The 26,550-nt window shown below is 44.8% G+C and overlaps 1 protein-coding gene across 3 annotated transcripts in view; it reads left to right on the forward strand.

The window, feature by feature from the left end:
• LOC119964853 (eIF-2-alpha kinase GCN2-like) overlaps positions 1–26,550 on the forward strand; it is a 128,806-nt gene that overhangs the window by 21,849 nt on the left and 80,407 nt on the right. For all 3 annotated transcript variants that reach the window (XM_038794912.1, XM_038794914.1, XM_038794913.1), the window contains 6 exons: positions 2,008–2,141; positions 4,581–4,640; positions 4,898–5,023; positions 22,076–22,177; positions 24,070–24,136; positions 24,916–25,004. In XM_038794912.1, coding sequence (XP_038650840.1) covers positions 2,008–2,141; positions 4,581–4,640; positions 4,898–5,023; positions 22,076–22,177; positions 24,070–24,136; positions 24,916–25,004 — 578 coding nt within the window. The remainder of the gene's footprint in view (positions 1–2,007; positions 2,142–4,580; positions 4,641–4,897; positions 5,024–22,075; positions 22,178–24,069; positions 24,137–24,915; positions 25,005–26,550) is intronic.

The raw sequence follows: 26,550 nt of genomic DNA on the forward strand, positions 1-26,550 counted from the left end.
ATATATGCCCCGAACTGGGATGATGTTGAGTTTGTGAGATGGGTACTGGGAAAGATCCCGCATCTAGATTCGCATCGACTGATTATGGGCGGAGATTTCAATACGGTCCTGGATCCAAGGCTGGATCAGTTGAGTTTGAGGTCTGGGTAGGTATCCGCTATGGCGAAGGAGCTCCGGGAGTTGATGGAGTGCGGGGGTGGGGGGTTTGGTCAATCCGTGGACATTTGGGAGGCCGCGGAGTAAGGTATACTTGTTCTACTCCCGTGTGCATAAGGTATATTCCCGGATAGACTTTTTTGTTCTGGATAAGACGCTGTTGGCTGAGGTGGTAGATGCTGAGTATTCAGCAATAGTGGTGTCAGACCACGCCCTGCACTGGGTGGAATTGCAAGTTAGCAAAGGAAAGGCCCAGCGCCCGCAATGGAGGTTGGATGTGGGCCTGCTTGCGGAGGAGGAGGTGTGTGAGCGGGTGAAGGAGGCCATTCGGGGATATGTACGCATCAATGACTCGAGTGAGATTTTGGCGGGGGTGGTTTGGGAGGCATTGAAGGCGGTTATCAGGTGGGAATTTATCTCAGTTTAGGCCCATAAGGAGAAGGCTGAACAGACGGTGTTGGACAGCCTGGTAGGTGAAATTTTACAGGTGGATAGGAGGTATGCGGAATCTCCGGAGGACCGGTTTATGAAAGAGCGTCAGAGACCTCAGCTAGAATTTGGGCTCCTGCCCACAGGTAAGGCAGTGAGATAGCTGAAGAGTGTAAAGGGGGCGGTTTATGAATATGAGAATAAAGCTAGCAGGATGCTAGCGCAACAGCTGAGGAAACAGGAGCTGGCGAGAGAGATACGGAAAGTGAGGGATACAGGGGGGAAGATGGTTCTGGATCCGACGGCGGTGAATGATGTGTTTCGGGAGTTTTACAGTAAATTATATAAATTGGAATCCCCAGCCGGGGAAGAGGGGATGAAGTGATTTCTGGGATGGCTGGAGTTCCTGAGGCTAGATGAGGAGTTGGTGGAGGATTTGAGAGCACAACTTTGGCTTGGGAGGTAATAGATGGGTTGGGGCAAATGCTGTGGTAGAAGCCCGGCGAATATATTTTTTGCGTGTCTGAAGTTGAGGGGATTCTGGCAGGGATTTGCAGACGTCTTGTCAGAGGTCCTGGAAAGGAGGGTGACTCGGAGTCCAGAATTGGCAATATTTGGGGTATCAAAAGATCTGGGGGCCCAACGGGGGAGGGAGGCTGTTGTTCTGACCTTCTCCTCCCTGGTGGCCCGCAGACAGATTTTGCTGGATTGGAGGGACTCGGAGCCCCCAAATCACGTGTGTGGGTCAGCGATATTGCAGGGTTTCTCAGTCTGGAGAAAATCAAGTTCGCCTTGAGAGGTTCAATTCAGGGGTTTGCTCGAAGGTGGCAGCTGTTCATCGACTTCAATGTCAGCAGTAAGGGCAGCACAGTGGCACAGTGGTTAGCATTGCTACCTACGGCGCTGAGGACCCGGGTTCAAATCCTGACCCTGGATCACTGTCCGTGTGGAGTTTGCACATTCTCCCCGTGTCTGCGTGGGTTTCACCCTCACAACCCAAAGATGTGCAGGATAGGTAGATTGGCCATGCTAAATTGCCCCTTAATTGGAAAAAATAATTGGGTACTCTAAATTTTTTTTTTTTTTTTAAATGTCAGCAGTAAGGGGGGAGCGGGGAAGGGAAGGGAGGAAAATGGGAGGTATGGTAGTGTAAGACCGGGATAGGGAACTTCATATACGGATAATTAGGAAATAGGGTGGGGGTAGTAGGGGATGTTATTCATAAGTTTTTTGTGTGTGTTGGCCCGCGCTGTTGTTTAAGAAATGTTAAAGTGTTTAAACTGTGAAAATTACAAATGCTTCAATAAAATGTTTTCTAAAAAAAAGCAAAATACTGCAGATGCTGGAGATCGGAAAGAAAAACATTAAAACACCGTTAATCCTTCACGATCTTGCGATTCACACTGAAACATTTTTTTTCAGACGCTGATTTTATCGCAGACAATCAATTGTCTGTACCTCCAGCTACAAAACTCAAACTTTCTGCAGGTGTTGTCGAGGAATTGAAGATGGGAAGCACTGAGGCTGAACGCTTAAGTGAAGTTCAGGAAACAGCAGTGAGTGTTTCATCCCAATTCTGTAGTTGCCCGTTAGTGATCGATGATCAGTGTAGGGACACAAGGGTGCCTCCATCCTGTGGCATGTTCTGAAAGAGGTTAAACACAAATAAGAAGCTCTACCCAGTAGGTGGGATTTTCTGCAGCTCCCCCTTGTATTTTGCGGCGGTGGGGGTGGCCAGCCACTGAACGGTGATGGAACCTTCTGGTTGCAACGCTGTCAACGGGGTTTGCCGTTTTATGCACCCTCCCCACCAATGGGAAGCCCGCAGCGGGGGTTCGCTTTCGGTGGGACCGCCGGTGGGAATGGCTGGAATATTCCAGCCAGTGTCAACAATTCCAGGTACTTCACTTTATGAAGAACATGAAAGACTTGGTGAGGGTTCAGAACAGAATGATGCCAGGAACGAAGGACTACTGTCTTTCGGAGAGACTAGAGAAGCTGGAATTGTTCTCCCTGGAGCAATCATTATTTCTTAATTCTGTCATAGGATGTGGGAGTCACTGGCAAGGCCAGTATTGGTTGTCCATCCTAAATTGCCCTTCAACTGAGCCAGGCGTTAACCACACTGCTTTGGATCTGGAGTCACATGAAGGCAAGACAAAATAAGGATGGCAGATTTCCTTGCCTAAACAGCATTCATTAGCGAACTAGATGGGTTTTTACGACAACAGTTTCCAGGTTTTATTAATTGAATTTCAATTCCATCAGCCACCGGGGTGGTATTTGAACTTACTGGGAATTAGCCTGGGCCTCTGGATGACTAGACCAGTGGCATTACTGCTACACTATCCATCATCTCTCCAAAATGTAATAGATTTCAAAATAGCGAAGGGTTTTAATAGCATAGATGAGGAGAAACTGTTCCACTTGCAGTCGGGTCAATAACCAGAAGGCACAAAATTAAGCTAATCGGCAAAAGAACCACAGGGGAAATTGGCAAAAGAACCACAGGGGAAATCAGAAGAATTGCTTTTACACAGCGAGTTGTTATGATTTGGGATGCGCTGCCTGAAAGGCCGAAGAAAGTAGATTCAAAGTAGGTTTGAAAAAGGAATTGGATAAATATTTGAAGGGGAAACATTTGTGGAACTATGGGGAATGAACAGGGCAATATAACTAATTGGCGAGCTCTTTTAAAAAGCGAGCATGGACATGATGGAACAAATGGCCTCTCTCTAGGCAGCATCATTTTGAGCTCTTGCACCTTGTCTTGTGTTTGATTACTGTTGTCTACAAAGCAGAAAAACTACACGAATCCCTGTGCCTCCAGGCTCGGTGAGTGAGAATTTCTGCTTGCGATCACTGTACAGAGATCTCTAGCAGGAAATGCAGATGTAGGGATCTCCTGTGAAAACAGACCGGGCACAGATGGAGTGCTCTGTCAATCATTTAGCTTTTTGGCACTTGCTACTGCGATTCACAATTGAAGAATACCCACTTAGACAAAGTTCCAGAGGGCTGCTGGCAAATGTAGAATGGAACATTAGAATGAAGAAGCAAAATTGGATGGGGAATACTGTAGCAAATTAATCACATCGCATTGACGTTGTTGAGTAGTACACTATTAAGTGATTAACATGATTAATTAAAATGCGTAAGAACGCTATCTGACATTGCTAATCCCTCATTAAATCACAATGAGCTACACAGTTGGCCAATAGAAAATGAAATGTGAATTGAATTAAATAATTGTAGTGATTTTCAAATCAAAGGTGTTACTACATTTCTTTTTTTTAAATTTAGAGTACCCAATTCTTCTTTATCCAATTTAGCGTGGCTAATCCACCTACCCTGCACTTATTTGCGTTGTGGGGTTGAGATCCAAGCAGACACCTGAGCATATGCAAACTCCACACGGACAGTGACCGGGGCCGGGATTGAACCCGGGTCCGCAGTGCTGTGAGGCAGCAGTGCTAGCTACTGTGCTGCCCCCGTTGCTACGTTTCTTGGCAAACCACAAGACAAATTCATGCTTGGGGTCAACGTGACAAGGTGTTAGTGGATTTAATTGATTGGTCAAAGTCAAATTTGATGCATGAATATAAGAATATAATCTGTCACACAAATGAACACTGTTTTATTAGGTAGTTTGATTTGCTTAAAAAATAAGAAATGTGGTTTTGTGAAGTTAAGTCAGTTAAGTGTGCAGTTCAGCGTGATGTGCTTTGGATAATATGTGTTCAGGGAAGCGATTTGGAGGATGTGTTGATGATATTTTGCAGGCCAAAATTGAGGTTTTCAATCAACAAAAGTCCAACTGAATGGAAAACAGTATCTGACATTCTGGTACAAGTATTAGTGGCGCTTTTCAATTATTTGGCTAGGGTGGAAATGGCCGACTGCAATTCCCAATTGTTGCATATCAACATTTGAACTGTTAAAACTGCTCAGGGAATTTATTTCATGGTTAATGATTTGCTGTCTTATTTTACCAGAATTATCTAAAGCGCTCTGATGAAGAACATTTGAAGAAGCTTAGGTTTCTTTTCATTAAGGTAAGGAGCCTAATCTAATGTTTCTCTGGATTTTCTGTCTGTGTGAAAGGCTTTGTGTAGAAATCTTGCAAGACTTTGACGACCAATAGCTGAATGTTGTTCCAAGACTTTGATAAATTGTTCCTTTTTTACTTACAGCCGTGTATTTCCAACTTTTACCTTTTATGTAGAATCAGAAGTTGTGCCATCTCTGATTCAAATAAAAATATGATTTTGACTTTTTTTCCCTGAATATTTTTCATCGGCGCCTAATTCAGATGGATTTTTGCAAGATGACACTTGAAAAGTGGATAGAAAATCACTGCCACACATGCTCCAACTGCAAATGCTCTTTGAAGATCATTAAGGAAATGCTTCAAGGATTGAGATACATCCACAGTCAGGTACATTAACTCAATGTTACAACTTACACCACGTTAACATTTTATATTAAAATAATTTGATAAAAAATGTTGGATATTGTTTTCTGTTGCTAATTCCCTAGCAATGTTCCAGGCATTCAGAGGAAGTTGCCAAGTAAACTGCAGGTCTTTCTCAAGAGCATCAGAGAGGAGTTAACCGAAACCCATTCTCACATAGTTGTAGAACGCCTTTGGCAGAATTCATTCAGCGCTAGATAATGATGAATGGTGGAGAGGAAGTGGAGTCTTTCTTGAGGTTAAGCTGCTGTAGCTACAGTTCTGCACAATATTCCAGATGTGGCATGATCAGGCTTGGTGTAGCAAAACCTCACCTCAAATTCCAGCCCTCTGAATAGAAAGACTAATATTCCATTATCCTTTTTGATTATTTTTTGTAACAGAGCAAAGTGTTTTAGTGACCTGTCCACATGAACCCCGACATTGTGTTGCAGCCTCCACTGTTTCTAGCCTTTCACCGTTTAAAAAATATTCAGATCTAGATTTTTAGGTCAATAATTGATGGCCTTGCGCTTACCTGCAGTAAAATCTAGATGCTAAATTTATGCCTACTTACTTGATCTATCAATGTGCCACAGTAGCCAGTGGTTAACACTGGTGCTTCACAGTGCCAGGGTCCCGAGTTCGATTCCTGACTTATGTCACTGTATGTGCGGAGTCTGCACGTTATCCCACTGTCTATGTGGGTTTCCTCACGGGTGTTCCAGTTTCCTCCCACATGTCCCAAAAGATGTGCTTGTTAGTTGAATTGGACATTTTGAATTCTCCCTCTGTGTACCCGAACAGGCGCCGGCGTGTGGCGACTAGGGGATTTTCACAGTAACTTCATTGCAGTGTTAATGTAAGCCTACTTGTGACATTAATAAAGATTATTATTAATATTACAATGCTTTATTGTAATTTTTATATGACATATTATACCACACATGTGTGTGTCATCAGCAAATATATGGGTCTCTATAATTTTAGCCAAGACATTAAATAAAGCACAGATCCTTGTGGAGGACCATTAGTTCCAATTTGCATACTCATTATCCCAACTTCCTATTTTCTGTCACCTAAACAATTTCCTAGTCAGGTCAATAACTTTCCTTCTATTCCGTGAGCTTTTATTTTAACTCTTAGTCTGTTATGTAAAACTTTATCAAAAGCCTTCTGGGAGCCCATATAAAATACACTCAGACATTCCCCTCTGTTACTTCAGTCACTTCCTCAAAAGATTCAGCTAGGTTTGTTAGACATAACCTATCTTTCACAAATCCATGTTGGTTCTCTCTAATCCGCTCACCTCTCTCTAAGTTGTTAGACATTCTCTCCTTGTTACGATCAGATGAGGGGGGGTGGAATGCCTGCCCACTTTTCCCTCTCCTTGCTTAACAGCAGAAGGTTTTTTTAAAAAATTGATTTTTTGCCAGTTTGGTGAGTGTTTTACAGGCCATGATCATAAAAGACACCATCAGACAGGTTTTCTTTACTTTAAAGAAAAGAGAATAGCTTTTATTTTGCTTAACCAGATTTACATAACAATAGTTTCAAAAATGCAGCAACTTTCACTTGCGCGCATACACTCAATGTTCACATGTGCACAGATTCAGAGTGGGGAGGATAGACTAAGTAAAATTAAAGGTATAAATGGGCAGCACGGTAGCATGGTGGTTAGCATAAATGCTTCACAGCTCCAGGGTCCCAGGTTCAGTTCCCGGCTGGGTCACTGTCTGTGCGGAGTCTGCACGTCCTCCCCGTGTGTCCGTGGGTTTCCTTCGGGTGCTCCGGTTTCCTCCCACAGTCCAAAGATGTGCGGTTTAGGTGGATTGGCCATGCTAAATTGCCCGTAGTGTCCTAAAAAGTAAGGTTAAGGGGGGGTGGGGTTGTTGGGTTACGGGTATAGGGTGGATATGTGGGTTTGAGTAGGGTGATCATTGCTCGGCACAACATCGAGGGTTGAAGGGCCTGTTCTGTGCTGTACTGTTCTATGTTCTATATGGCTCTTGAAGGTTGGTGATTCAGCTGGCTTCAGGCTGAACCCAGTGGACCTGCTGCTTTTGGTGTTGAGATGGTTTAAAGCTGTAGACAAACCATGTACCTGTTCTTCTGGAGACAACAGCTGAAATCAGCAGACAGGGTTCAACTTGCAAGTTGGAAGGAGAGAGAGAGGAAATTAACCTACTCAAGAGTCCTTCTCCTTCAGTGTCTCAGTTGCTTGTCCTGTTCTGCAGAGAAAGCAGATGTTTAAACATACAATGGTTTGGCCTAACTGGAGTGTAATTTCCTGATTGGGGTATCAAACCTTTTTTAAATGTTGCAGTTACATTTGTAATATTGTAATGTAAAGGGAGAATTCATGAATCAAGTTGACAGATTATGAATAAAGTATTTGTAATTTCCACAGCTACTTCCTTTAAATCCTCTGAAGGTGCAAACTGTGAGATCCTGGGGATTTGTTAGTCTTTAGTGCCATTACTTTTTCTTATTCCGTTCTATTTTAGTGAGTTCCAATCCTTTATTCATTATTAATTTCCCTGGAATGTCTTGTGTATTATCCTCTTCCGCAACTGTGAGGACTGTCAGCATGGATCGCTCTATTATTGGGGAATGAAACTGAACACTGAAATCATCAGCCAGAGCCCCACTCCTGCATTATGATAGAAGTTGGTTGGGCCAAGAACACTTCCTTGTAGAACTCCAACATTTGGAGTGTGACGGTGAGCCTCTAACACCAACAACCATTTCCTGTTTGGAAACTATAAATCCAGCGGGTGGACTTAGTTATGCTAGGGCTCCTTGGTATCACCCTCAAATACCTCATTGAGGGCAGTTACTCTGGCACTCAGCTCTTTCCCTCATCCTTTGATCAATCCTCTAAGAGGTTAAACGCTGGGTGGTTCTGCCAACCCAACTGGCTACCCATGAGCAGGTTATTGATGAATAGATGTCGCTTGCTAAGTAGGAGCGATCTTTGTATGTAGTCTCTTTTTCTTTTTAAAAAGTACATATTTTTTATTCACGTTTTTCAATTTATAAAATACAAAATAGAAAAAATAAGCAAATTTACATATATTGACCATAAAAAACAGAAAAATAGAACAGCTCCTCGCAAAACTTAAATCCCCCTCCCCCAGAACAACTAACAGTGACCAATTCCTTGAAATAAACAACAGAAGGCTGTCATCTCCGGTAGAACCCCTCGATTGCTCCCCTCATGGTGTACTTAACTTTAAAGTGTAAAAACTCCATCAGAATCCCCAGCCACAACAAGCCACTGGATGGAGATGGAGACCTCCACCCCAGCAATACTCTCCTCCGGGCAGTCAGCGAGGCAAAGACCAGGACATCGGTCCTGCCTGTCTGCAGCTCCAGTGAGTCTGAGACCCCAAATATGGCCACTAAAGGACAGGGCTCCAGCTCAATCTTCAGAATTGCTGATATGCCGAAGAAGGGGACCCAGAAACCCACAAGCTTGGGACAGGACCAGATCACGTGTGTGTGGTTAGTCGAGCCTCCTGAACAACACTCGCATCTGACCTCCACCTTTAAAAAGAAATGACTCATTTTGGACTCAGTCAAGTGCGTCCTAAAACCTACCTTAAGTTGGATTAAACCAAGCCTCGCGCATAAGGATGTGGAGATCACCCTGCGAATGCCTCACTCCACACCTCATCATCCAATTGGGTCCCAACTCCTCGTCCCACCTAGCCTTAACCCCCTGCACTGATACTGAATCTTCTGACAAAATCCATCCACAGATACCGGCAGTGCCCCTTTCCTCCGACCCCGCGAACGAAAGGACCCTGTCCATTAGAGATGCTGATGGCGCCACGAGGAATGTTGGAAAAGTCCGTCTCGCAAAGTTGTGAACTTGGAGGTTTTTGAATTAATTTGAACCCGAGAGCCCAAACCTTTCCATCAATTCCTCTAGACTGGCAAGCCACCTGTCTAGGAACAAATTGTCTAGTCTCTCCAGTATCTTCCCTTCCCACCCCTTGAATGTGGCATCTCATCTGTAACAGATGGTTAACACAGATGGAAGCCAGCTTCGATACTGACCCCAATTTAAAATGTTACTGGAATTGTCTCCATATTTTCAAAGTGGAAACAACCACTGGATTTGACGAATACTGTATCACTGAGAAAGGAAACGAGGCTGTCACTAATGCCCCTAGACCAGACCCCGTACATGACCTCGATTCTATTTACACCCATGTAGTCCCCGGATCACTACATCGATCCAACACTTTGTGTATTCGCTGTCCATTAATAAAATATCAGGTTTGGTAACGCAAGTCCCCCTGACTGCCTATCCCTTTGAACGACTGCCCCACAAATCCTCGGGGCCTTGCCCTCTCATATGAAGGAAGATATCAACCTTTCGACCCTCCTTAAAAAAAAAGATATAGGAAGGAAAACTACAAGAGGAAGTGGAGGGGAGGAGTTGGGGAGGAGGGGGGTTTACAACTCTTGGTGTCATTTACGGTACTCTTTTGGAGGTTGGATGGCATTGAGTGTCGTTGTGGGTGGGGGGTGGGGGGGCTCTAGGTTAATGGTGACCATGGGCGATTCCGGACTCCTTTCTCTTTTCGCCTTTGTTTTTTTTCCACCATGGGTGGGTTTGTTTTATTTGATGCATATATTGACAGGTGGGCCATTGATTGGGGCGGTGAGAGGATGGGATCATTGTTGATATTAAGGGTATTGACTTTGTATCTGTTACCGTTTACTGCTTGTTGTTGGGGTGTAAATTTTGAAGGAAAATGTGAAAATGGAGAATAAGAACATTTTTTAAAAAAAGGAAGAAAAACTGGCAGAGACTAAAATTGTGGCAGAATGTTCACTTTGATCGACTGGGTGCTGCCTGCCAAGGACAGGCGATGGTTATCCCACCGTTGCAGGTTGGTCTTGACTCTACTTTTTTTTTTTTATTACTTTAGCAGAGCCAGAGCTCATGTGGAGAGGGGCAAGCCCCCAATCCAGCTGCACACCCGCTCCAAAAACCAACCCGAACAGAATCCAATTAATGGTCCCCACAAGAGAGAGACACACCAGGGGCGGGATTCTCCCCTACCTGGCGGGACGGGGGGGGGGGGGGGGGGGGGGGGGGTCCTGGCGTAGGGGAGTAGCGCCAACCACTCCGGGGTCGGGCCTCCCCAAAGGTGCGGAATTCTCCGCACCTTTGGGGGCTAGGCCCGCGCCGGAGCGGTTGGCACCATGTCGACTGCCGCAAAAACCGGCGCCAGCGGCCTTTCAGGCCTGCCGCCCGGCAGCGGGGCTGGCCGAAAGCCTTTCGCCGGTCGGCGCATGCGCTGCTGCTGACGTCACCACCGGCGCATGCGCGCTGTGGGTTTCTCTTCCGCCATGGCGGCGGCGGAGGAGAAAGAGTGCGCCCAGGGCACTGGCCCTCCCCCTGATAGGGGGGCCCCGATCGTGGGCCTGGCCACCATGGGGGCACCCCCCAGGATCCAATCGCCCCGCACCCCCCCCCCCCCCAGGACCCCGGGGGCCCAGTCGCACCGCCGATCCCGCCGCCACCAGAGGTGGTTCAAACCTCGGCGGCGGGAGAGGCCTCCCAGCGGCGTGACTTCAGCCCATCACGGGCCGGAGAATCGCCGCAGGGGCCTCGCCGATCGGAGTGGCAAGATTCCCGCCCCCGCCAATTCCCGGGTGGTGGAGAATCTCTGCCACGACAGGGGCAGGATTTTCGGCGGCCCCAGGCGATTCTCCGACCCTGCTGGGGGTCGGAGAATTTTGCCCCAGATCCGGGCACCACACCCGAACCCACGCCCATCCCAGCCAAAAGGTTAAGGGTTTTGACTCTACTTACCAGGCTAGTATAATGATGTTTACGAAGTCTGGGCTAATCTCCAACCACTCGGACCCCCCATAAACCTAAAACTGGATCCGGCCAAGCAAAATGGAGGCACACCCAGTTTGGTCCCCCACCTGGTTCACCAGAAAACACTCACTCGTTTATGTATTCTATTTCTGACCATTCAAAGTTTCTTTGAATCAAATTCAGTAATTTATTTACTTATTTTTTCCAATTACGGGGCAATTTAGTGTGGCCAATCCACCTACCCTGCACATCTTTGTGTTGTGGGGTGTCAAACCCAAGCAGACGCGGGGAGAATGTGCAAACTCCACACGGACAATAATAAAATAATAAATAAATTATCTTTACTGTCACAAAGTAGGCTTACATTAATACTGCAATGAGGTTACTGTGAAAAGTCCCTTGTCACCACATTCTGGGGCCTGTTCGAGTACACAGAGGGAGAAGTCAGAATTCTCAGCTGGTACGGGAATTGAACCTGCGCTGCTGGCCTTGTTCTGCATCACAAACGAGCTGTCTAGCCCACTGAGCCTAAATCGAACCTGGGTGATTGAACAGGATTGAACTGGGTCCTTGGTGCTGTGAGGCAGCAGTGCTAACCACTGCGCCACCATGCCACCCCAAATTCCAGAATTTAAAGGAAGCAGATGAATAACACCTCAAAGGGCCACTTCCTTTGGAAGACCCACCCCTGCACTTGCAACAGATCTCAATGCCAATCCAGATCAATGAAGGTGGGATATCGTGCTTTAGAGAAGCGGAGGCCATGGCTGCAGGCAACTAATTGTCTGAGGACCATAAAATCCAGTTTTGCATTGGATTGCCCCAGACATCCCAGCTGGTGGGTGGATCCGCACAGTAAAATCCTGGCCATGGATTCATAGCAGCTAGGAAAGCAAATCCAGGAATTTCATTGGCGCATCTCCAAGTGATCAGCAGATGGAACAGATTTCTGCGTCGGAAATTGGAATCAAAAACCCTGGAACCGTTAACAAAATGTTTGGATGCTGGAGACCTTTGAGAATCTTTTTGTTAGGACGAGTTGAGATGGGCTGAATGACAGTATTTTTGTTTTGCACTGTATTGGATTCTCGCTGCTCTGTGCTGGTGCACTACACTGTGAAATATTAATCCTAATATAGTGAGTTTGACTGTTCGTTTTGGCTCAATGTTCTCGCCGCCAAGAGAGTTGGGGTTATTGTCTCTGGATTACTACCCGAGTCACGTGCAAATTGGAATGAGAAAATTAGGGAAGTAAACGTGTGGCTAAAGGACTGGCTTGGGAAAGAGGAGTCCCATTTCATGGGGCACTGGCTGGTATTGCGACAGGATGGATCTGTACCATTGGGACGGTCTCCACCTAAACCGATCTGGGATCAGTGTTCTAGCGGAAATGACAAATAAGGTGGTCACAAGGACTTTAAACTAGCAAATGGGGAGTTGGGGAGGGTAAAATGGGAACCAGAGCAGTAGGCCAGCATATGAGGAGATGATAGAGGTTAATAGAATGAATAGGCAGGGCTAATCTAACGACTACAGAGGGGTAAGAAAACGTAACGAATTAAAATGTAAGGTGACTGGGGGAGTAAAAGTTGGGGATGAGGGTTATCAGAGATTAATGAAGGAGGTGAGATTGTGTGAAGAGCGAAGTGTACACGGAAATCTTGCAAGGGAAAGACAAATCAATAGGACAAATTTAAAAACCTTGTACCTAAATGCACACAGTATTCGGAATAAGGTCAATGAGCTGACGGCACAAATGGATAGGAATTGGTGGGGATCACTGAAACATGGTTGTAGGAGGACCGGGACTGGGAGTTAAATGTCCAAGGGTACTCAGAATTCCGAAAGGATAGACAGGATGGAACAGGAGGTGGATCTGCTTTATTGGCTAAAGATGATATCATTAACAAATTACATTGGCACTAAGGGCCAAGATATTGAATCGATCTGGGTGGATATAAAAAACCAGGGAAAAAACTCCTTGGAAGGATTAATTTACAGGCCCCCAAGCAATACTTCCAAAGTGGGGCATAGTATAAACCAAGAAATAATGAAGGCTTGTGAGAGGGGCACAACAGTAATCATGGGTGATTTTAACATGCATATTGACTGGATTAATCAAATTGGCAAGGGTAGCCTCGAGGGAGATTTCAGAGTGTATGAGGGATTGCTTCTTAGAGCAAATGTTATGGAGCCAACCAGGGAACAGGCTATTTTAGATTTAGTGTTAGGTAATGAAGAAGGATTGATAAATAGTCTTGTCGTTAAGGGTCCTCTTGGAAGGAGTGTTCACAGCATGCTAGAATTTCAAATTCTGATTGAGCGAGAGGAGACAGTGTCAGACCTGAGTTTTGATGTTGGGCAGAGGTAACTATACAGACCTGAGGAAAGAGTTGACTCAAGTAGACTGGGCTCAAAGGAGGGTTATTGAGGAACATGACTAAGATTAACTACAAAAGGAAACTAGCAGAAAACATAACACTGATACAAGAGTTTCTATGAGTCTATAAAGGGGAAGAGAATAGCTAAAGTAATTGTTGGCTCTTTAGAAGATGATACTGGTGAGGTAATAATGGGGAACACAGATGGCAGAGGCACTGAACCAATATTCTGCCTCTATCATCACGGTAGAGGATAATAAAATTTTTCCAAGAACTGCAGTTAATGCAGAGTAACTTAATGCAATAACCATCACCAGGGAGAAGGTATTGAATAAACTGATGGGACTAAAGGAGGCGGATAAGACTCTGGGAGCTGATGGCTTGCACCCTATGTTATTAAAGGAAATGGCAGCAGAGATAGTGGATGCATTAATTATGATACTTCAAAATTCCTGGAATTCTAGAAAGGTTCTGCTGGATTGTAAACAGGCTAATGTGTATTCAAAAAGGGAGAGAGGCAAAAGGTTTGACCTCTGTGGTGGGGAAGTTGCTAGAATCAATCATTGAGGAGATTACTGAACATTTGGAAATACAAAGCTCAATCCACCATTGTCAACATGGTTTTATGAAGGGTAAGTCATGCTTGACAAGCTTGCTTGTGTTCTTTGAGAACGGAACCAGCAAGGTGGATAATGGAGAACCTGTGGTTGTGGTCGATCTAGGCTTCCGGAAGGCGTTTGACAAGGTGCCACATAAAAGCTTGACCATAAAGTGAGATTGGAGGTAGAATACTAGATTGGATAGAGGATTGGCTGACTGACAGAAAGCAGAGGGTTGGGTTGAATGGCTCCGGCTGGCGAACTGTAACTAACGGGGTGCCGCAGGGTTGAGTCCTCAGAGCTCACCCGTTTGCAATCTATATAAATGATCTGCAAGCAGGGACAGAGTGTAACATAGCAACATTTGCAGATGATACTAAAATAGGTGGGAAAGCAGGCAGTAAAGAGGAGATACAGATTTTACAGACAGATGTGGATAGGCTAGGAGATTTGGCCAAAATTTGGCAGCTGGCGTTTAACGTGGATAAGTGGAAGGTTATCCATTTTGGCCGAAAAAATACTTCAAAAGGAACACTTTGTTTGCGAAATTACTTTGAAACATACCAAGGCTATAAAAAGGTGCACATCTATTCATTCCAAATATAAATAATGTGATTAAGTAGCTAAAGACAAGTCTTCATTTTAATGTTGTCCTTCCTTGTGACAAAGTAATGATGGACAACCTAGGCTAATGAGTGAGCCACATGAGTGACCCTCCTCCATCTCAGTGGGCCAGAAGATTGAAATCAGGCTTGTTCACTAACCATGACCCCATTATGATTCAATACATTTAACACATGCTGAATTTTTCATACTTTAGAAAAAATGCTCAATAATTTATATATTCATAGAATTATCAACTTCAAATGGTAAAAACAAAATAAATATTTACACTTTGGATGCAGAGGGAGTGCACGGCTCTCCCGTCAATGTTGGTTCTCCGGTCGTCGGGATTCAGTTTTCCTGCTGGCAGTGCACACCCACCAGTGGGTTTCGTGGCAGAGTGGGTTGTTTTCAATGGGAAGTCCCATTGACAAGCGAAAGTGATAATCCGAGAAAGACGTGACCGGAGAATCCAGCCCCTTGTGTGCAATCCGAATGCACCTTATTTCATTTGCTGTTGCTTTATGTGCGTATCACTTCAGTCATACCGGTAGGAAAAAAAACTGCTTGGATGGAAATCAGTGGCATGTGGCAACCCTGTGCTTGGGCAACGGTCCACAAAATATCTCAGGGGCCGTACTCGGAACACATGTTAATAAGTACTAGATGCTGTGGTATGAAGAGGCAAGAGTTCAGCTCCTTTCTCACCAACACACCTTTAATGGTTCAAACTCACTTTGCACAGAACTCGATAGATCATCACAAGCTCCAGAGTCCACCTGAAGCCCCTTTACATATCAGTGTCAATTATTGAACACTTAACATAAATGAGAAAACTAATTGCAATGTCTCTTAACCCATTACTTAACAGTCTCCCCTTCCTTGGAGAAAAAAAACAATTAGGTAAAAATAAAATCAAGAAACTAAAACACACACCTGATTCCCCCATTTATTTTTTTTAAGTTGAAGAAAAAAAAACATTCACAGAAACAGGCGCCCTTCATTCACGATATCTAAAAGTTTCTGTGAACTAGCCCGCTTTTCGTGAAACAGTCTGACAGTTGATAGCTACTGTCAACCCATTTAATTTTTGTTATTTCCCCTCTGTCCAACATCTGCTTTAAACTTGCGATGTCTATCCGTAACCTCTTTTCATTGACACTTTTTATACAGTGCACATTTTCCCACAGAGATTTATTGTCAATGTGAGTCAATAGGAATATTACCCAAATCCTCTAATCCCAAAATTTCTGTCAATATCGGACTTATATAAAAAAGGCCATATCCACCGCTTCCACTAAGCTTAAAGTCTCAGCAGCCAAAGTGCTTTTGACCACTCCTTATTTTCTTTGTTTCCCACACAAGAGGGCAACATTTACCATTGTTCACCAAAAGAAAAATTATAAAACCTCCTGCGCTTGAAACTCCATCATTTGCATAGGACGCATCACTATAAACTATGAGTTTCAAATGCCTAGGATCACCTAAAACAGGGAACTTCAAAACACACCTGCATTTTTAGTTTGGCCAACACTTTATTTGCTCTTATTACGTCTTCCACTTGGGATCATTCACCTTTGTACTCGACTCTAAAACATCAAAACTCACGTCCGGTCTAGTCTGTCTTCCTAACCAGTTCAGTTGCCCAATTAAACTTCGCAGTTGCTCTTTTTCTATCTTTGAAACCATTGCGTCTTTTTGTGAAACCCGGCCACAACTAATTGCTATTGGACTGATGCTTTCCAAGTAAGATTGCTGACGTAAAGTTGCCCCTAACTGAGTCTGTCCGATTTCCAAAGCAATATATTTAAATGCACCGGAAGCCTGACTTCCAACCCTGAATTCTTTTCTCAAACCAGAGATTACAATAGCTTCAAAATCACTAGTCCCACCCCACAAAAAATCATCGACATGCATCATGAAGATACCAGCAAGATTTCCTTTATAGTGCCAGTAAAACATTGCAGGATCTGCTTTCAACTGGCAACAGCCTAACTTTAACAAGACTGACCTTACCGAAAAGTACCACACTCTAGATCAGGGGTGGGCAAACTTTTCCGTGCAAGGGCCACATTCAGAAATTCACAAAGGGCCGCATAGTATATTAAGTAAAATAATTACTTCACCCGGTTATGATTCTGGGCGCCTCATATAGAACATAGAACAGTACAGCACAGAACAGGCCCTTCGGCCCTCGACGTTGTGCCGAGCAATGATCACCCTACTCAAGTCAACGTATCCACCCTATACCAGTAAGTAACCCAACAGCCCCCCCCCATTAACCTTAAAAAAAAATTAAAAATAAAAAAAATAAATAAAAAAAAAAAAATTAAAAAATTTTTTTTTTTTTTTTTTTTTTTTAATGACTTGGTGGGCCGCAGAAATACCTTTGGCGGGCCGCATGCGGCCCGCGGGCCGTAGTTTGCCCACCCCTGCTCTAGATGCATAATTTAATCCATATACACATTTGTTCAACTTCCACAGTACCCCTTCTGTGTTAGCTGCTTCTTTAGGAGGACGGAGAAAAATGTCTCTCTGGAGCGCCCCTGCAAAAAGGCAGCTTTTATATCTATAGATTTGCAGTCCCATGCCTTTGTGGCTAATAGAGCCAAGATGATCTTTAAAATAACCTTTCCTGCTGTAGGTGAATCTACCCTCAAGTCCTGATCGTCTTAAGTTTTCTTCAAATCCCCTTGCCACAAGCCTGGCCTTTGCCTTAAGTTCCATCTGGAAGAACCTTTTCTGTACAAATCCATCTGGGATAGAGCTTTTTGTCCCCTATCCGGTACTTCCGTGTATACCCCAAATTCACTCCAACTATACAATTCTTGCTGTTTAGCATCTTTGATAACTTTTTCATCTAATTTATTTGAAGCCACCAAAATCTCACGTGCATGTGGGCTTCTACTTCTATTAGTATTCGTAGTCTTACTCATGTTCCGAGATCTTGATAAACTACGTCCCCTTTCCTGCCTGGTATCTCGTTCTGTACTGCTTGATCTTTCTCTTCTGTAGCAGGATGTCCTTTCAATAGTTCTCGACATTTTCCTGCGAACCTGTTCACTATCTGAACTGGCACTGCGTTTCTGTGCCCTCTATTTTTGAACTTCGTTTTCCCAATCCATTGTCTTAACTTCCTCCCCTGAATGCTGTACATTCAACCAATGTTTATACTTTCCAGTGGCCTTCCCTGCTCTACTAATAACAGTTGCATCCTTCCATTGACTAGACCCTTCAGGCAAGTATGTCACTATTGTACCAACCTTTGGCAGTTGCCCTTTCGGAAAAATGGCCTGATCTAATTTTATCAGAAGGGTCGTGTTCCTCTAGAGAAACCCTGTCTATAAATCAGTTAACTGGTCCTCATAGTTCTGTAACACATGCGTACTAGATGACTCTGGTTCTTCGTCTTGTCTGTCTGCTCTGTCTAAATTTGAAAATTTGTAATCGGTACCCATTATCCTTGATGAATGTACCCTAACAGTTTGATTACCATGTTGCAAAATAAATGTTTTACCATCTATGCCTATGATCTTCCCTAGGCCTTTCCATTCATTAGAATTGTCTCTCTTATAGTACACCATTTCTCCTTGTTGAAAAACGGCATCTGATGGCCGTGCATTATGTCTTAAAGCTCTGCGAATTCTTTCAGAGACTTCTGCTTCCAAAAAAGCTTTCCTACTGCTATGTAACGCGTTTAAATGTTCAGCAAAACACGAGTCCGGTGGTGGCGGCTACCCTCAAGATTTGGGGGCAGTGGAGGCGACATAGGGGAGAAGTGGGAGGGCTCGATGGAGGCTCCGTTAAGGGGGAACCATAGGTTCGTCCCGGGGAACATTGATGGGGGATTTCAGGGTTGGTACAGAGCGGGCATCAGACAGCTGAGGGACCTGTTTATTGATGGGAGGTTTGCGAGCCTGGGGGAGTTGGAGGAGAAATTTGGGCTCCCCGGGGAACATGTTCAGGTATCTGCAGGTAAAGGCATTTGCTAGGCGGCAGGTGGAGGGATTCTCTTCGCTTCCCGCGAGGGGGGTGAGCGACAGGGTGCTTTCGGGGGTCTGGGTCGGAGAGGGGAAGATATCTGATATCTACAAGGTTATGCAGCAGGCAGAGGAGGCGTCAGTAGAGGAGCTGAAAGCTAAGTGGGAGGGGGAACTGGGGGAACAGATCGAAGACGGGACATGGGCTGATGCCCTGGAGGGGGTTAATTCTGCCTCCTCGTGTGCGCGGCTTAGCCTCATCTAATTCAAGGTGCTGCACCGGGCCCACATGACTGGGACGAGGATGAGTAGGTTCTTTGGGGGTGAAGACTGGCGTGTCAGGTGCTCGGGGAGTCCAGCGAACCATGCCCATATGTTCTGGGCATGCCCGGCACTGGAGGAGTTCTGGAAGGGGGTGGCGAGGATGGTGGGATCCAGGGTCAAGCCAGGATGGGGACTCGCGATTTTTGGGGTTGGGGTGGAGCCGGGAGTGCAGGAGGCGAAAGAGGCTGGTGTGCTGGCCTTTGCGTCCCTAGTAGCCCGGCGAAGGATCTTGCTGCAATGGAAGGATGCGAGGCCCCCAAGCGTGGAGACCTGGATCAATGACATGGCGGGTGTCATTAAGCTAGAGAAGATCAAATTCGCCCCGAGAGGGTCTGTACAAGGGTTCTTTAGGCGGTGGCAACCTTTTCTCGACTTTCTGGCTCAACGATAGGGTACGGGGACAGTAGCAGCAGCAACCCGGGGGGGGGGGGGGGGTGGGGGAGGGAAAAGGGTGGGGAGGGTAAAGGGTGGGGAGGGTAAAGGGTGGGGAGGGTAAGGGGGAGGGAAGGGAAAAGGTGGGGGGGCGGACGATGACTTTGTTTATTTAATTTAAATTTATTTTTAAGTTCTTTTGTTGTTCATTGGGGTTGAGGGGTTGGGGGATGGGATACATGCGTCGATACGGTCTGGGGGTGTTACAGTTATTATGTTGCATTTCATTGTTTGTCGTTACGTTTTATATTTTCTGTAAAAAATTCCAATAAAATTATATTTAAAAAAAAAAAATGTTCAGCAAAACCGGAGCTAATTTTAGTCCCTTCCCAAGCTGGGGGCTGGTCATCCAAAATGGAGGGAATTTTAGGATTTGTACCAAACACTAACTGATAAGGACTATAGCCCCCAACCATCTGCAATCAATTCTTTGCATGTACCGCCCATGCTAAAGCTGAATTAAGCGTGCAGTTTGGTCGATCTCCCCAAATTTTCCGAAGTATGTCATCGATAACAGCATGATTTCTTTCGCAGACACCATTACTAAACGGGCTTTCGGCAGCCGTGTTCATAACTCTGATATTCATGTTTTCACACATATCCCTAAATTCATCATTAGCAAATTCTCCCCCATTGTCCGTAAAGAATTTTGCTGGTGGACCCATTCCTGTCCCGATCCATTTTTCCACAATTTTGTCCAAAATTACTCTTTTCTTTACTTGGTACAATCGTTGATTGACTAAATCTAGTAGCTAAATCTGCAAAATACATATATTATTTGCTTTATCCCAGATCTTAAGGTCCATGGCCACAATGTCATTAAAATCCCTGGCCAAAGGTAGGGTTACTATCGGTCGTGCTGGTGTCCTTCTGTACTTCCTGCAAGCGTCACAGCGATCACTAACCTGTTCCATCAGCTTAGAATAGTCATCATCCCTTACCCCTGCATCCTTTAATAAATTTTTCAGCCTCCGAGGAGATGGATGTGAAAATTGCCAATGCAGTTTTACTACAATAAGATTTTTACCAGCTAAAGTCACATTATCAACTGTCATTAATACATCCTTAAACACTCTACTAGAAACATTATTTGTCAATAATGGAATACAATAATGTCCCGACTGTGTAAATTGTAAGTCCACCGTCTTTCCAAAAACTGTTGCCTTATCCTGTTCCATATCCACCTTCATGTATGCTTTCTTCATCGACGGTCTGCTCAGAAGCAAAGGTATCTCACTTGATACAACATCCGTGCTAATAAAATGATTCACTCCAGCAATATTGCAAGGGATCACCACTCTTTTCAGCGACTTCAGAGTATTATCATCCCCAAACCTGAAACTTGTGGAATTTTTAAATTCCTTAACCTTGTTACGATTTTCAGCATCCAATGAGTCCAGATAACATTTTAACCAGTCAATCCCACACACAGTAGATGTGCAGCCATTGTCCAATACAGCACAGTTAAAAGATTCTGCAACCAACACCCTCATTACCGGCGTGAAACAGCTTGTTAATAGGACAATGCCTTCTTTCTGGTCACTATCTTTTTCCTCTTCTTCCTCTTCAGTGTCATGTGTCGCTTCAAATACTCTATCATAACGAGTTGGACAGTTGAAAGCATAATGGTATTGAGAGTCACATCGAAAACATCAATTTATCATGCCCTGTGCATTTCTGGAGTTCATCCTCCTATTGTAGGTTCTAACTTGGTTTCTGTCTTCATAATTTCCTTGTCTCGGTCTTCTATAGTCTTGAGGCCTGTTCGTAGCCATACAATTTCGCCATCCTTTTGGTAGTGTATCTTCTATATTCTGCCTTATAGCAGGCTGACCTATTTGGGTCATCAGAATCAAATGTTTCCCCCAAATTTAAAAAAAAAGCTGCTGTCATCTGATCGAATAAGGTATCGTTATCCGTAAACTGAACTCCTGTCAAAACCAGGAGCCTATCCATGTTGCTCACTCTAGCACAGTCAAGTAATTTAAAGGCCAACACAGACTGTGGAAATTCCAGCCTGTGTTTCTGCAGCTTTTTATATAATCTGCCAAATTCCATTATATAGTCTTCCATAGATAAATCCTCCATTTTCCGGAACTTATCAAAATCCGACTATGCTTCATACGCACTTAACAAGTCATCTTTCTTATAAATCTTGTCCATATAAAGTAATAAAGTCGCCAGACCTTCTTCTGAGTCTAACTCTTCCAACTCCAGCTCAGAAAGCACTTTGTTTCGGATTTTACTGCCATATGGTAAAGAAAGAGCCAATGCCATACCTTGTTTTCTCTTTCCTAAAGCAGTCACCTTAGTCCACATAACTACTGCACTTCTCCATTGGTCATATGATTCCCTTTCAGAAAATAGGGGAGGATAATCATAACCAGCCATCTTTGTCCTGGGTTCAGCCATGTTTCCCTTTTTTTTTTCACTCCTTGGTTTGATCTGGAAAAATTGTATCTTTCAAGCCTTCACATTTACACAGCACCCATCCTCTGCTACCATTGTTAATATGTACTAGATGCTGTGGTATGAAGAGGCAAGAGTTCAGCTCCTTTTTCACCAACACACCTTTAATGGTTCAAACTCACTTTGCACAGAACTCTACAGATCATCACAAGCTCCAGAGTCCACCTGAAGCCCCTTTACATATCAGTGTCAATTATTGAACACTTAACATAAATGAGACAATCATTGAACACTTAACATAAATGAGACAACTAATTGCAATGTCTCTTAACCCATTACTTAACAACCCAGACGGGCTGCATTTGGCCCCTACTGTGATAGAGTGAGCGTCTATTGGGAGAATAAACAGCGCATTCAGTAATATTCTGGATTAAACATAACATTTTTTTTAATCTCAAAAGAATATTATACATCGAGACCTGAAACCTGGAAACATATTTATTGACCAAGATGGAAGTGTGAAAATTGGAGATTTTGGTTTGTCCAGATTCTGTACATCTCAGGTAATGTGCATTGGTGTTTCAATATATTTAATAGGATTTATCCTTTTCCACTTAGTTGACGTGGCTTTCTGTTGCGTTCTTTTTCGAAATTGTGGAAACTTAATTATACTTTGCTGTTATAATTAAGAGTACAGCCTTTCAACTATAAGCATCTGTATTGAGCATAGTTCACTAATACTGTTGTTACACTGCAGCTCTTGCCTCAATGTGATGCTGTTTACTGGCCTCCAAGACAAACCATATAAACAACAACCGCTCATCAATACAATTTGGCATTGCTTGAGCAAGCTGTTGGAAAGGTGGCTATGAAACACATCAGTTTGTGTAGAAGGCAAACATTGCGCTGCCCTATCGTATGTTTTTAGGAACTCAAATTTAATAGAACCGAGTTATCTTTTTTCTAGTAATTCAGTTTTCACTTGTTAGAAAGAACCCGTTAAGTCTTCGGCATTACAGATGTCTGTCTTCAGCCAGTTCAATTTGCTCCATGTTGTGTCAAGAAACAGCTTGAAGGCACTGGATACTGCAAAGGGTAGGGGCCCTTTCAGTATTCCGACAATAGTACTGAAGACTTGTGCTCCAGAACTAGCCGTGCCCCGAGCCAAGCTGTTCCAGTAATTTGAAAAAAGGGCAGCACGGTAGCATTGTGGATAGCACAATTGCTTCACAGCTCCAGGGTCCCAGGTTCGATTCCGGCTTGGGTCACTGTCTGTGTGGAGTCTGCACATCCTCCCCGTGTGTGCGTGGGTTTCCTCTGGGTGCTCCGGTTTCCTCCCACAGTCCAAAGATGTGCAGGTTAGGTGGATTGGCCATGATAAATTGCCCTTAGTGTCTAAAATTGCCCTTAGTGTGGGGGGGGGGGGGGGGGCGTTACTGGGTTATGGGGATAGGGTGGAGGTGTTGACCTTGGGTAGGGTGCTCTTTCCAAGAATCGGTGCAGACTCGATGGGCCGAATGGCCTCCTTCTGCACTGTAAATTCTATGATAAAGTACAGCTACAGCACTGACATTTACCTGGCAATGTGGAAAATTTATCCATCTATGTCTTGTCCACAAAAACCAGGGCAAATCCAACCTAGCCAATTACTGCTCCATCAGCCTTCTTTTGAAAATGATGGAAGGTGTCGTCAACAGTTTTATCAAGCTCCACTTACTCAACAATAACCTGGTCACCAATGCTTAGTTTGGGTTCCGCCAGAGACACTCAGCTCCAGAACTCAGTGCAGCCTTGGTCCAAACATGGACAAAGACCTGAACTCCAGAGGTGAGGTGAGAGTCACTGCCCTTGACATCAAGGCAGCGTTTGACCTGAGAGACACACACCATCCTGACTTGGAACTATATTGCCGTTCCTTCACTGTCACTGGGTCAAATTTCTGGAGCACCCTAACAGCACTGTAGCTGTCCCCACGCCACATGGACTGCAACGATTCAAGAAGGCAGTTCACCACTACCTTTCAAGGGCAATGGGATGGGTAATGAATACTGGCCGAGCCAGCGATGCCCTCATCCTGTGAACAAATACATTTAAAAAATGACTCGGTCTTTAAACTCTGATGTGGTTGAAGCAATGCAATTGAACTGACTACTTTTATCCTTGTTAGGAGTATGGTCAATGTTACACTGGTGCTGTAGTATTATTGAGGTATCGCACTCCACAATCTTCAGGTGTTTTCAGTCACTCGGATAAGAGTCCATCCCCTAAATAATACAAAAGTACACAATCTGCAGTTTAATCAAGTAAACCTTTACCACTGAACTGTTCTATGACGAGCAGATGTCTGGAAAACACAAGTGAAGTTCAATGAAAGAAAGGCTTGCTTATTCCAGTGCTATTTTCTTTCTGCATGGACGTGATTACTGATTAGAACGTATTGTGCTCCACACTTCAGGTATGCACAGAAAACAAAGCTTTCACCTGTAAGAACAAAATGGATGATCAAGTGGAGCTGAGTGATGGTGATGTGTAAATTATTTTGCTGTCCATTTGTTTGCCAAAATAACTAGCTTCCAAAGATTGTGTGCAAGAAAAAAATCTCTGGAGAAATATGGTCATAGATATGCGCACTAAAAGGCACTGATTTATTTTCTAGAAACTTTACTTTGATGAATGCTGTAAAGTCTGGCGTATAAGCCATTGCTGTGCATTTTGTGGTGAAAATCAGTTGTCTGCAATATACATGGGAAAGGACTTCTAATGCTGTATAGAAGAGTTACATTTTGTTTTGACTTGTATGCTACAAGGAACACATCAAGCTTTATTTAAGGATAAAAATCTTATCTGCTAAACTATCTTTTATTTTTGGGACGGCACGGTGGTGCAGTGGTTAGCACTGCTGCCTTATGGTGCTGAGGACCCATGTTCGATCCCGGCCCTGGGTTAGTGTGTCTGTGGAGTTTGCACATTCTCCCCGTGTTTGTGTGAGTTTCACCGCCACAACCCAAAGAAGTGCAGGGTAGGTGGATTGGTCACGCTTAATTACACCTTAATTGGAAAACAAAATTGGTTACTGAAAATTTATAAAAAGAAATGTCTTTTATTTTTCATATACAGTACAAAAGTTTGAACACTTGATTGAAAAGCTTTTTGTAGCATGTTTCATGAATCACACTCAATTTATTGCAATTTAAAAGATATTTTAGATACCACACTGTCCAAACGTGTATCATTTGTATGTTTTTCCCAAACCCAAGCTCTACCTAATTTTAACCCTTAACAATATTGCCTTCATCGGCAGACATTGAGAAACTCACAGCAAATATTGGAACTTATGGATACCTGGCTCCAGAAGTTAGAGCAAGCCATCACAAGACCACGTATGACTCGGTATGTACTTTTTAAATGAATGCTCAATCTGCATTGTTTCATAGATATGTTCAGTTGCAAATGTCGCAGTGATGCTGAAGTTGAAAGCCCAATCTTAATGGGTCAATTTAAAAACTCTATTAGTTTAGCTTTCTGAGCTCTATGGGCGTGATTTACTGGCTGCGTTGCGCTCGAGCGAGACTGCAATGCGGCCGGTGGATGTCAGGAGAAGTCTCCCGCGGGCTTCCCGCAGCCTTTATGCCACACGGGGTATACTCAAGTTCTGCGAGGCATCGGCATTGGAATCAGAATCCCGTCCATAAGGGGTGTGACCAAACGACTCGTGCCTATGTAGGTTTTACACCTACGTCGGCAGGCATACCCGGGGTCTACCAGCCTCCCCAGGGATGCTGCAGCTGGGCGCGGTTGAATACTGGTCTACACAAACATGGACCAGGAGGAATGGCACCCGGAGGGTCTCCCCAGGCATTGGAGGCGCCTGGATAGCCAGGGATAGCGTAGTGTGGTTCCCTGGCCCTCCCCTGGAACCTAAGCACCTTGGCATTGCCCAGCTGACACCTTGGCACTGCCAAATCGGAATCTTGCCATAGCGAGGCGAGAAACCAATTATCACCACTTAAGTCTAATTTCCATACAATTAACGGGAGCCATCCCGTATCCAACGGCCTCCTGTCATTCAGCAGCCTCTTCAGCAAGTGCTTGCACTAGCACCGATTAGTACTCCTTTTAAAAAATCTGAACCTGGCGGAAGGGCTTCTGTAGGGAGCCGAGGAGGTGAGTAACCATCTTTTCTCCAGGCAAAGAGCTCGGGGGTGCTGGGACTGCCACCCTAGTGCTCGGCTGGAGGTGGGGTACCCTCCGCAGGGGTGCGCCATCTTAGGCGGTTGGGGTGGGCAACCGCGTGTGGCGCCACCATTCCAATCCCTGGATCATGTGTACCCATTCCGGGGGCAACCTTTGTCCCTGCCCATCTGCCCCACCGACCGTCCATAACTCCCACTGACTGCCGAGGCCTCTGAAGGCTATTGCTGATAGGGAATTGTCAATCGTGGTAAAGTGAGTACTTCACACAATCCAAGTGGATCCTCGTGGGTGGGCGGGTTTCATCCTATCATCTCAATCAGCTCTGAGTACCTCTGTACCACAGGCACAACATCAGGCTGGGACCCAGCTGGGTCCTGAGATCCAGTAGACCTCTGCCTGCTACCTTGCCTGGGGTTTCCTGCACCAACCTGATGTGCAACTTCAGCAGTGTGGTGCACATCAGATTGTGCCCCAGAAGCCTAACATTTCCCACCCAGGTGTGTGTATCTGCATTGGTGGAGGGTGGGGATGACAGCTGTGGCGCGACTATTACAGTGGCATCCTTGGAGCTCTCCTCCGAGATGTTCTCCTCGAAGTCAGGAGAAGGTGACGCCCGGGATGGGCCGTCGCCGTCGGCTGGATGACCTGCGGGAGAATGGACATGGGGTCAGTGGGAAGGATGGGTCAGTCAGTAAGGCAATAATAACTCACGTTTGACAGGCCCCCAAGTGGAGCCCAGTGG

The sequence above is a fragment of the Scyliorhinus canicula genome, chromosome 4 (assembly GCF_902713615.1).
Source record: "Scyliorhinus canicula chromosome 4, sScyCan1.1, whole genome shotgun sequence".
Lineage (NCBI taxonomy): Eukaryota > Metazoa > Chordata > Chondrichthyes > Carcharhiniformes > Scyliorhinidae > Scyliorhinus > Scyliorhinus canicula.